Here is a 12873-nt window from a genome sequence, read left to right as displayed (position 1 = left end):
TTGTTCAATTCCTTTACCTGTTTCATTGTGCTTTCCTGTAATTCTTTAAGGGGTTTTTGTGTTTCTTCTTTAATGGCTTCTACTTGTTTACCTGTGTTGTCCTGTATTTCTTTTTTTTTCTTTTTTCTCTTTTTTTTTCAGAGCTGGGGATTGAACCCAGGGCCTTGCGCTTGCTAGGCCAGCGCTCTACCACTGAGCTAAATCCCCAACCCCGTCTTGTATTTCTTTATGGGAGTTATTTATGTCCTTCCTAAAGTCCTCCATCATTATCATGAGATGTGACTTTAAATCCAAATCTTGCTTTTCAGGTGTGTTCCAGTATTTGCTGTGGTGGGAGACTGGGTTCTGAGGATACCATGTAGTCCTGGTTTCTGTTGCTAAGGTTCCTGTGCTTTCCTCTTGCCATCTGGTTATCTCGGATGTTAGCTGGTCTTGCTGTCTCTGACAGTGGCTTGACCCTCCTGTAAGCCTGTGTTTCAGCACTCCTGGAGTCTGACTTTCTCCCAGCAGGAGCTGGGTACAGAGAGCTGTGTCACAGGGTCAGCTCTGGGTACAGGCAGAAACCAGAAGGATCCTGTACTAGACTACTCCTGGGTTTCTGTGTAATGAGGGCTGCAGGCAGGTCCCTCAGAGCAGAAGTGGTGGTTTCAGGTGTGTCAGTGCCTCTGGCAATTGGCTTTCAGCTCTGGGTGCAGGCAGAGAATGGAACGATTCTGTCCTTGACTGCTCCTGGATTCTTGTGTCTAGAGCACCTCAGGTTGGTTCCACTTGGGCCAGGTATGAGAGCAGAAGTGGTGGTTTCTCCTGAGCTCTCAGAATTGTCTGCACTTCTAAGAGTCACACTCTCTCTACCCCCAGAATCTAAGTACAGAGAGCTGTTGGACCAGGTCAGCTCCAGGCACAGGCCAACATTTATTTTAAGACACAATTATCTCTATACTATGCAGACCACAAACATTAAATCAAGTGCCCTGAATTCCTCATTTTCTTTGTTCAGGTTCTTAGGGTACTTGAACCATTGACAAAGTCCAGTGTACCCCTTATGTGCTACTGTGACATGTAACAGCAAACATTTGCTCATCCAAAGCTTTGTCTTACCTTACAGATATGCATAGATGGCATGGTTTAAATGACAGGTTTGCTGGTGTATGCCCTAAATGGTCACCTGAAGCCTACAGCTCATTCTTTTTAACTTACAACAAAGTCTATCACACTTCACAATACATCTATATTTCTGAACAGAAAACAGAACCCAGAATTTATGAGCCTGGGAGAATTATAAATGTGTGGCTAGCCTGGGATCTGTAGCCAGGTCCCGTCTAAAGGCAAATAAATCAAAATAAATAAGTGGTGTGTGTGTGTGTGTGTGTGTGTGTGTGTGTGTGTGTGTGTGTATGTGTGTGTTTGTATATATGTGTATGGATGTGTGTGTATGTGTGTGTTTGTATGTATGTATGTATGTGTGTGTTGATGCCCCTATGTTACTGGTGCCTACTACTCTTTAGTATCTACACTGCTTCAGTTTGTTTCCCAAGTTTTCCCAAGGCCACTGTGCAAACATAAGCACAAAAGGAAATGTGCAAAACTGAAGTCTAAAGCTTTGTGAAGTTTTGCCATGTGAAGTTCATGTAAACAAAGCTGTGACCAAGCAAAGCATAAGCATCAGCTCAGGTGTCTTTCATCCTCCTCCCCATCCACAAACCTCCATGGAGGGCTGGATGGAGTCTTCCAAGCAGGCAGCCATAGTTACCCATCTGCTCTGATTGACTTTTTGACATGGCTTCTTTGACTGGCATTTTGCATGAGAGATTCATTCACAGTGTTTATGTTTCTCATATATATCTTTATGTATGTCCATTTTTTGAAGTGCATATTCATAAATATGCAGATACATAAGGGACTCAATCTATAGCAATGAGATAAAAAATTTACAAGTATGGCGTAAGTACCTGAACTGATATTTGTCAAAAGACATACACATACCAAATAAATAAGGAAACACCCTTGAATCAGCGCTAGGGACAGACTTTAACAGTGTTTCTTTTCAAATTAAAACTTGCAAATATTTTCCCCCTTTTGATCATTGGCTTGATTCCCTCCTTCACTGTGTGGGGTATTCTTGTTTTGCTATAATCCTACTTCACCTTGTTTGCTTAGGTTTCTGTGATTTGGCCTGGATTGATCAGTCCTAGCCCCAAACCCCTGAGGTTTTCTGTATATTTTTGTCCAATATGTTTACGGTTTGGAGGCCTATAACACTACAATTCTTTCAGGATGATTTTTTGAATGCAGGTTAGGTCAAGTGTCCAATTTTATTTTCTCCATGTAAAAACCCTTTCCTTAGCATTCCTACCCCATCAATTGGTTTTAGTTATAGTGGTTTTATATCATGAGAAAATATGATATGGTACTTTTTTAACTAAAACCACACAGTACTTTAAAGAAAGAGCCCAGGCATGAAATGTAGGAATTTTCAGCCAACAGATTTCCAACACAGTCCCAAGATGCTTGGAATGAAGATGATACCCAGGGTTTGCCATATGTCAATCAAACAAAACAAATCCTTTCAGTTTTCATGTCTGGATGGGGGGAGATTTGTAACATTTCTGAGAAGTGTAGGGAGTAAATATGCCTCACGTCTGAAGAGAACAGCCAACACTGGATAAAGATGTTCAGGCCCAGTGTTTTCATAAGGCATGCAACCATGTTCATCTTACATGTAGGCAACATGTCTTGCCTAATTTTGAAAGTTGTTTAAAAATTATTTAATTGTATGTGTATGTACACCATGTATGAGCATAAGCCTGTGGAGGTGAGAAGATGCATCAGCCTTATTAGATGCTTGTGGTCTGCCATGTGGGAGCTGGGGACCTCTTCATTTTTATAAAGTGAAATAATTATATATGTGACCAAAAGAGTAAGATAGGAGAAAGGGTAAATTTAGTTTTAGTTCTACATGAATAAAGTTAAACATTCATTCAGACCTCACTCACAGGTGCTTTTTGGTCACAACCTCATCAGTGACATACCAAGATTAGGACATTGGAAGGAGCCTACCTTTTGCTGACCCCTGTACTGTTTGAAGACAGCATTTCTAGTTGGAGTGGGACCAACAAGAATGGCGTCCATAGACTCATGTGTGTGAATGCTTGGCCATCAGGAGTGGCATTATTGGGGCCTTATTGGAGTAGGTGTAGCCTTGTTGGAGGAAGTGTGTCACTGTGGAGGAGGGCTTTAAGGTCTCCTCTGCTCAAGCTAGGTCTCGTGTGGCAGTCTCCTTTTCCTGCCTGTGGATCAAATGTAGAGTACACTCAGCTCCTTCTCAAGCACCATGTCTGCCTGCGTGCCGCCATGCTTCTCACCACGATGATAATGGACTAAGGTTCTGAAAGCTGTAGGTGAGCCACAATTAAATGTATTCCTCTAAAAGAGTGGCCATGGTCATGGTGTCTCTTCATAGCAATAGAAACCCTAACTAAAACACTGGTGGGTGAAGATGTAGCTCTGCAGAACTTTCTCTCAGAGCGACAGATGTTTCCACGTGGAACAGACTATTTCTTGTGTTTGGGGCAAAACCAGACACAGTCGTTGTGGGCTTCTGCGATGCACTTCAGGTTCTGAGCACCATTCTTAGATTATCAGAGCACCTAGAGCCCTGTGTCACAAGGTTCAATGGGAAGATGAGGAGCTATACCCAAGCCTGGGAAGAGTAAGAGGGAAGGAAGAGAAAGAATACTCAAAATACATCTTTGTTTCTGTGTCGTGTCACATGGGTCTATGAACCAAACAACCCGCATGAATCCCAACCATCTTATCCATTCATGAAACTGTGATACAAAATGTATCCTTGAATGGTGGGGAATATTTCTCCAAGGGAAGAGCACAGTGAGTATGTTAGTGAAAACAATGTTTCTTGTGACTTATTTGAGGTAAATAGTTTGTGTCTACCTTAGATACAGTTCTTTAAGTGTTGAGTAGCAAAAGTTAAAGTCAGACAATGTTTGCTTCTGGGGCAGTGAATTAATAAGCAAGGAGTCTAAATTAATGTGCGCACCCATACCACACAGGAAGAAAAGGAAGGATAACAGGTGACATCAGAAACTAGCATGGGGACATTTATAGCCTTCTATGTTTTTTTTTTTTTTGAAAAGCAATGCTAATAGTGTCTCAATGTGTCACTGTTCTGGTTTTGTTTCGTGTGTGTGTGTGTGTGTGTGTGTGTTTGTGTGTTGTGTGCACATATGAGTGTATGCGTGTTTGCATCTGTGTGACTGTGTATCTGTGGATAGAGGCCTTTACCATCTCAGTCATCTTGCTATTCCCCACATTCCTCAATTTCTGAACTTTTAGTTTGCATGTATCTATATATTTTTAAATGGATAGATAGAAAAAACTAATCTATCATTTTTTTAAGGCAGGGTCTTACTGTATACCAATGGATGGCCTAGAACTTACTATGAAGAACAAGCTAATCTCAAATTCATAGATGTCTCCCTGTTCTTGCCAACATTATGCTGGAATTAAAGGCATGAGACAATAGGCATGGCTACACTGTCTTTTAATAGTCTATTTTGATAATTTATGTTCAAAATCATTATTGACAGAATTAGATTTAAATATCACATATGTAAATGTTTCATGATGATTTTCCACTTCTCTTTCTGTCTTCCATTTTTGCTTTCATATTTCTCTTTTACCATATCAGTTATACTTATTTTAAAAGCTCCAGCATATGTTCTTGAGTTTTCCAAATGCTTCTTTAAAAAAAAGCTTATGCCAATTTAAAAATGACACTGTAGCACCACTTTTCATGTAATGCAGACACATCAGAGAATACCCATCCTACTTCCTCCAGCATTAGAGTAAACTTTATCCACCAGGAAGCACTAAAAATATATTGTGTGCCTTTATATTCTACTTGTATATTTGATTCTGTCATATTGACTACATGGATAAACATTTATTTCTGTATAACCTGATGGTAATCTAAGAGAGGGAAAGGTCCAAACAGTATGAATGTTTAAAAGCACAAATCATGGTCACATCTCTTATGAGAAGAAAGTTAATTTTCATTTATTTTAAATGTTATATTTTAGATGTTTGACTTGAATTTATAGTGTCCAACAGTAATGCCAGTTTTGAGACACAAAATTTAACACCTACTCATAGACACTGAGCTGGGGTGCCATGATTGTTACGAATTAAGAATCAGGACCCAGACTTCTAACTGAACAGGAAACTCTTGTCACTCCTCCCAATAATCCCCTCACTTGGAAAGCTGAGGCAGAAAAGAGTTCAAGTTGATTCTTGACTACATTCTGAGTTTGAGGCTACTGGGCTACTCGAGGGCCTGTCTTATAATGAGAAACAGGAGCCCAGGGAGATGGGTGAGAGCATCAGCTGCTCTCCCAAAGGAGATTGATTGATTTGCAGCTCTTAGTGCCTCACAACCACTGTAACTGCAGCTCCAGGACCTGATGCTCCATGGACCCGAGGCAGAAAATGGTGCATGGACACATACAGAGGCAAATCACCCATACACATAAAATATACATAAGTTAAAGAGAATCAAACAGAGCACAGCAGGAAAATAACAATCCTGGCAATATTTGTGATGAGGCCACTTTTCCCATGAACTGATTTGAGAGAATTTTTAATTAGAAAGGAACTTAAGAATTTCACTGAAAACAGAGGGACAGACTCCAACTGTAAATACATACACATAAAGGCAAAGCCCTGAGTCAGGAGACAAAGATCTGTGGGGAAAAACATCACATTGCAGAGCCTGTAGGGAGACAGTGACATTGGCAGTGAGAACGGTTGTTCCTGAGGCATGCAAAACCCATACGGCACATCTGAGAATTGTGGTGACGAGGCTTAGCCCTGACATGGGAAACTCCCTCTTATGGACTGTGGAAGACATCCAGCGGAAATCCAACAGGAAAACGGTATTCACAGCAAAAGAGAGGCAGAGATACAGGATGTGATTAAGGAGAGCAAGTCTGTTCCCCACGGGTACTTTCCAGTCACTCAACACACACAGTGCTCCTGACAGTCCACACAGTGCTCCTGACAGTTCACACAGTGCTCCTGTCAGTCCACACAGTGCTCCTGTCAGTCCACACAGTGCTCCTGGCAGTTCTGCCATAGCTCCAGAGGCTGGGAAGAGGGACTCAAACAGTTCCAGCTGGCTGGCCATCTCCTTGTGCATAAATCCATGTTCTGCAAACAGAGTGAGAAGGAGAGTGAATGACTGTGTAGGCCCCCCTGTGGTATAAGACTGGATAATTAGAAAGCAGGATCAGTTGAACACCAACCAGCAAGCAGCTTCATCAGCGGAATACAGACAGACCAGAGGTCTCTGGTGGCAGACAATTGTTTTTTGTTTGCTGGTCTCTCTATCTAAAGAATTTACCTAGGCATAACATTTTCACTTGATGTAAGTCATTCAGTTTTGTGTCTTTTAGATAATCCTGAGACACATTGTATTTTGAATGTTACTATTTCTGTGGTATCTTCATGTAGGTAAATGCACATGGGTCTGGGTGCCCATGGAGGTCAGTAAAGGGTATTGAATGCTCTGGAGATAAAAGGTCACTGCCGGGACTATGGTGGCTTCTGGCATGTTCTGGAACTGGTTTCATCAGAAATGTCAAGTGTCATAGGAAGGAAAAGGTGTGTGTGTGTGTGTGGTTGACTCTAACAGCAACCATCAGAGCCACACACTGTAGTCTTCAAGGACTCAGTACTTCCTCCCACAATAAAGTTTCTGTAGAGCAAACTTCATATCTTTGTTCCTCAGACAATAGACAACTGGATTCAAAGATGGTGTGACTACAGAGTAGAAAATGGATGCCAGGCGACCCAGGGTTGGGGAGTAGTGAGAGGCAGGCCTCAGGTACACAAAGCTTCCAGTTCCATAAAACAAGATGACCGTGGTCAGGTGAGAGGAGCAAGTAGAAAAGGCTTTCCACCTGCCGTCCACTGAGGGGATGCGAAGTACTGTGGCCACAATGCCAATATAGGAGACCACTGTGAGGGCGAAGGAACTCATGACAACAGAACTACTGACAGCAAAGCCCACCTCCTCAGTGAGATGTTAATCAGTACAGGAGAGTCTCATAACTTGGGGGATGTCACAGAAGAAGTGTTCAACAACATTGGGTCCACAGTAGGGGAGGGAGAAAGTGTTGAATGTATGATAGGCTGAGTAGATGGACCCACTCACCCAGGCAGTGACCACTAACGCATGACAATATTTCTGACTCATGATGGTTCCATAGAGCAGTGGTCTGAAGATGGCCAGGCACCGGTCATAAGCCATGGTTGTGAGCAGAAAGCATTCAGTAGCACAGAGTGTGATAAACATGTAAAGTTGAGCTACACACTCGAGATAGGAGATGACCCCTGAGCCTGTGAAGGATATAGCTACTGCCTTGGGGATGGTGGCTGAGGTGTAGCACATGTCCAGGAAAGACAAGTTCTTCAGGAAGAAGTACATGGGAGAGTGGAGCCTACTGTCTCTCCTCACAGCCATGATGATGGAGAAGTTCCCCAGCAGGCCAAATGTGTAGGTGATCAAGAAAAATGGGATGACCACCAATCTCAGCTGTGGAACATCGGAGAAGCCCCTGAGGATGAAGTGGGTCACTGTTGTGTGGTTGGACATGGCTGCTCAGATTGTGTTCAGATGCAGTGCCACACAGCTGAGGGAGGGGACAGGAATAACAGACAGGCTCAGCACCTGTATGTGCAGGTCCATGTTGACTATGACTGCATGGCTTTTATTAGACAAGCAAGGTAATGCATCAGCCTATTGTAGTGGTATTATGATTAAATGGTTAAGAAAGAGATTGGGTGAGGGAGGAGCAGGAGGTGTGAAAGTAAATGTGTAAGTGCAAACATACAGATATGTATGTTGTTGAGACTCTGTCTGGGTTTATCAATATCTATCTGTTTCTCTCTCTCTCTCTCTCTCTCTCTCTCTCTGTCTTTCTCTATCTTGATTTTAGGTTTCAAAATATAACATAATTAATCAAGAGGGGAAGAGGTCATATCATGGCACCAAGTGTTTTTGTGCTTTTTGTTTAGGGTATTTCTGGGTGCTCGACAGGGTTGAGGGTGTTGCCTGAGCTCAAGTGGAGTAGAGTTCTTTTCCTCCATGGGTGGCCTCACTGGAGTCGTCCATGACGCCTTGTCTGAGTTCTTACTCATCATCTTGTCTCTGTGGTGCCCTGACTCCTGCTCTTCACACACAAAGGCCTGGTTCTCATGCTGTTACCACCTCAGCCTTCCAAGGAAAGACAAACTGCTTTCTCCTTCATGCTTCCAGTCATCTCCACAGAGACTGAATGTCGACCCAATCTAGTGAGACACTGTCCATACAGCGCAGCACCAGCTACCCAGTGACCCAGTCCTCAGGAATCCATGTCTAACTTGAATGTGAAGCTTCCTCCCTTAGCAGAATCCTGTGAGATCCTGACAGTTTCCAAAAGTGCCTGTTGTGTTGTACCTGCTTAATACATTTGTCTATTCTTTTCTCTGCCAATGGGTTTTTGGAGACAAGTTTCCCCTATGGCAGCAGAATCAGTCCCAGCCCTACTTGGTCTATGAGATGCACAGGAGGCTGTGTCCTTCTTCTGCTGCCCTGCACCAGAGGAAGCAGCTCATGATTCCTGCAACCTCCAGGGGCCAACCACTGACATCTAGGAGTAAAGATGAGCAGATGGCTTAAGATAAAGTCTTACTGAGTTAGTCATTAGTTAAGAATCTCTGAGTCTACTCTCTGCTCAAAAAGGCCTTAAACCTGCCATGGCCCTGCATCTGCCTAAGAAGCAGCTAGACTGACAGTCTTGTACCTTCAGGTCACTGTCAGCATTTTGAGCTAGCCGGAAGACACTCGGACAACTTTACAAACAGAACTTTACAGGAATTGTTATTCCAATCTATAACCGAGATGGCTAATCATCACACATGTGTCTTTTTTGTGTCCATTTGATGGTATATACTAAGAGGCAGTGGTGAAATTCTACTTGGAGGAGATGTGATAGAAAAAAATGCTCTGTTTTTTTTTTTGTAATTTCCCTCCTCACTTGTAGACTTTCTCCTCTCCTGTAAGAAATACAGGCTGTCTGATTCACGTCTAACAATTAGGCAGAGGAGATTTTTGTCCTGTTTTATCTCACTCAGCTCTCACCTGGTAGAATGATGCACACTTTCTCTGTCCAGACGTCATCAAGTGGCAAGACGGACAGCAGGATTGTCTCTCAGGCAGTAATTCAGCTGCCCAGGCATGGACTTGCTGAAAGTAGGATGTATGCAGCTGTCTGATTCCCTTTGCATGTCTTAAATATTGTGAAATGATTCACTGCCAGTCCGTCTGGGAAAGGAGTGAGTGTGCTTTGATCTATCTGGGGAGCTGGATCTGGGAATATGTTTGGTTCCTGTCAGGTCCCTTGGACTAACACTTTTCAGGGTCCCTATGGGTTATATCAGAGAACTCAAAACAGCATGTGTACTGAGGCCCCATGATAATAATAATTGGTACATTAAAACTATTGTTTGATTTCCAAAATCTCAGGTTGAATCTGTGCGACGTTTATTTATTTATTTATTTGATGTTTTCAAAGGCTTTAATTGTTTACATTTTTATTGGATATTTTTTATTTACCTTTCAAATATTATCTCCTTTTCCACACCAAACCACCCAACTCTTCTTGCCCCCCACCTGCCCTGACATTTCCCTACACTGAGGGGTCCAGCCTTGGCAGGAGCAAGGGCTTCTCCTCCCTTTGGTGCTTAACAAGGCCATCGTCTTCTACATATGCAGCAGGAGCCATGGGTCTGTCTATGTGTATTCTTTGGATGGTGGTTTAGACCTTGGGAGCTCTGGTTGGTTGGTATTATTATTGTTATGGGATTGCAAAGCCCTTCAGCTACTTCAATCCTTTCGCTCATTCCTCCAATTGGGACCCCATTCTTAGTTCAATGTTTGGCTGTGAGCATTCACCTCTGTATTAGTCATGCAGAGCCTCTCAGGAGACAGCTATATCTGTTTCCTGTCAGCATATACTTCTTGGCATCAGCAATATTGTCTGGGTTTGGTGACTGTATGTATATGGGCTAGATGCCCATGTGGGGAAGGCTCTGAATGGCTATTTCTTTAGTCTCTGCTCCAAACTTTGTCTCCATATTTCCTCCTATGAATAATTTTGTTCCCTATTCTAAGAAGGACTTAAGCATTCGCATTTTGGTCATCCTTCTTCTTGAGCTTCATGTGGTCTGTGGATTGTATCTTGGTTAATCCAAGCTTTTGCATTAATATCCACTTATCAGTGAGTGCATACCATGTGTGGATTTTTTTTGTGATTGGGTTATGTCACTCAGGATGATATTTCCTAGTTCCATCCATTTGCCTATGACTTTCATGAAATAATTGTTTTTAAAATCTGACTAGTACTCTATTGTGTAGATGTACCACATTTTCTGTATCCATCCTCTTTTGAAGAATATATGTGTTCTTTCCAGCTTCTGGCTATTATAAACAAGGCTGCTATGAACATAGTGGAGCCCATGTCCTTGTTATATGTTAGAACAACTTTTGGGTATATGCCCAGGAGTGATATAGCTGGGTCTTCAGATAGTACTATGTCCAATATCCTGAGGAACCTTCAGACTGATTTTCAGAGTGGTTGTACCAGGTTGCAATCTTACCCACAATGGAAGAGTGTTCCTCTTTTTCCACATCCACACCAGCATCTGTTATCACCTGTGTTTTTTATCTTAGCCATTCTGACTGGTGTGAGGTAGAATCTCAGGGTTATTTTAATTTCCATTTCCCTGATGACTAAGTATGTTGAACATTTCTTTAGGTACTTCTCTGCAATTCGACATTCCTCAGCTGAGAATTTTTTTATTTAATTGTGTACCCCGTTTTTAATAGGGTTATTTGATTCTCTGGAGTCTAACTTGTGTTCTTTGTATATTTTGTTTATTAGCCCTCTATCGGATGTAGCATTGGTAAAGATCTTTTTCCAATCTGTTGGTTGCTGTTTTGTCCTAATGACAGTGTCCTTTGCCTTATAGAAGCTTTGCAATTTTTTGAGGTCCCATTTGTCAATTCTTATTCTTAGAGCATAAGTCATTGCTGTTCTGTTCAGGAAATTTTCCCCAGTGCCCACGTGTTTGAGGTTCTTCACCACTTTTTCTTCTATTAGTTTGAGTGTATCTGGTTTTATGTGGAGGTTCTTGATCCACTTGGACTTGAGCTTTGTACAGGGAGATAAGAATGGATCTATTTGTATTCTTCTACATGCTGACCTCCAGTTGAACCTGTGACATTTGTTGAAAATGCTATCTTTTTTCCACTGGTTGGTTTTAGCTTCATTGTCAAAGATCAAGTAACATAGGCGTGTGTGGTTATTTCTGAATTTTCAAAAAAATTCCATTGAACTATCTGCCTGTCTCTGTACTAATACCATACAGGATTTCTTTTTACTCACTATTGGTCTGTAATAAAGCTTGAGGTCAGAGATGGCAATTGCCCCTGAATTTCTTTTATTGTTGAGAACAGTTTTCGCTATCCTGGATTTTTTGTTATTCCAAATGAATTTGCAGATTGGTCTTCCTAACTCTATCAGTTGGAATTTTGATGGGGATCACATTGAATCTGTTGATTGCTTTTGGCAAGATGGCCATTTTACAATATTAATCCTGCCAAACCATGAGCAGGGGAGATCTTTCCATCTTCTGAGATCTTTGATTTCTTTCTTCAGAGACTTGAAGTTCTTGTCATATAGATCTTTCACTTGTTTGGTCAAAGTCACACTGAGGTATTTCATGTTATTTGTGACTATAGTATTGTTTACCTAATTTCTTTCTCAACTGTTTATCCTTTGAGTAGAAGGCTACTGATTTGTTTGAGTTAATTTTATATCCAGCCACTTTGCTGAAGTTGTTTATCAGGTTTAGGAGTTCTCTAGTGGAAATTTTGGAGTCACTTATATATACTATCATATCATCTGCAAATAGTGATATTTTGACTTCTTCCTTTCCAATTTGTATCCCTTTGACCTCCTTTTGTTGTCTGATTGCTCTGGCTAGGGCTTCCAGAGCTATACTGAATAAGTAGTGAGGGAGTGGACAACTTTTTCAAGTCCTCGATTTTAGAGAAATTGCTTAAAGTTTTTCTCCATTTATTTTGATGTTGACTACTGATTTGCTGTATAGTGCTTTTTCTATGTTTAGGTCTGGGCCTTGAATTTCTGATCTTTCTTAGACTTTCAACACGAAGAGGTGTTGAATTTTGTCAAATGCTTTCTCAGCATCTAATGAGATGATCATGTACTTTTTTTTAGTTTGTTTATATAGTGGATTATATTGATGGATTTTTGTATGTTGTACCATCCCTGCATCCCTGTGTGAAGCCTACTTGATCATGATGGATGGTCATTTTGATGTGTTCTTGGATTCAGTTTGGAAGAATTTTATTGAGTGTCTTTGTGTGGATATTCATAACGGGAATTGAACTGAAGTTTTCTTTCTTTGCTTTATCTTTGTGGGGTTTAGGTATCAGTGTAATTTTGCCTTTACAGAAGGAATTGGGTAATGTCCCTTCTGTGTCTATTTTGTGGAATAGTTTGGACAGTATTGGTACTATTTCTTCTATGAAGGTCTGATGGAATTTTCCACTAAACCCATTTGGTGTTGGGCTTTTTTGGTTGGGAGACTTTTTTTCTGGTTCTTTTCTTCCTTCCTTCCTTCCTTCCTTCCTTCCTTCCTTCCTTCCTTCCTTCCTTCCTTATTGGGCATTTCTTATTTACATATCACATGTTATTCTCTTTCCCTGTTTCCTGTCCATAAACCCCCTAACCT

The 12873-nt window shown here is 41.5% G+C and overlaps 1 protein-coding gene across 1 annotated transcript; it reads right to left on the bottom strand.

The window, feature by feature from the left end:
• Positions 1 to 6742: 6742 nt before the first annotated feature.
• Positions 6743 to 7669, bottom strand: Or5af1c (olfactory receptor family 5 subfamily AF member 1C). The gene is given in 1 exon segment (NM_001000770.1): positions 6743 to 7669. A coding segment is annotated over 1 exon segment (927 nt).
• Between the last annotated feature and the right edge of the window lie 5204 nt (positions 7670 to 12873).

The sequence above is a fragment of the Rattus norvegicus genome, chromosome 10, assembly GCF_021556685.1.
Source record: "Rattus norvegicus strain SHRSP/BbbUtx chromosome 10, alternate assembly SHRSP_T2T, whole genome shotgun sequence".
Lineage (NCBI taxonomy): Eukaryota > Metazoa > Chordata > Mammalia > Rodentia > Muridae > Rattus > Rattus norvegicus.
This window is presented reverse-complemented; position numbering and strand designations above follow the sequence as displayed.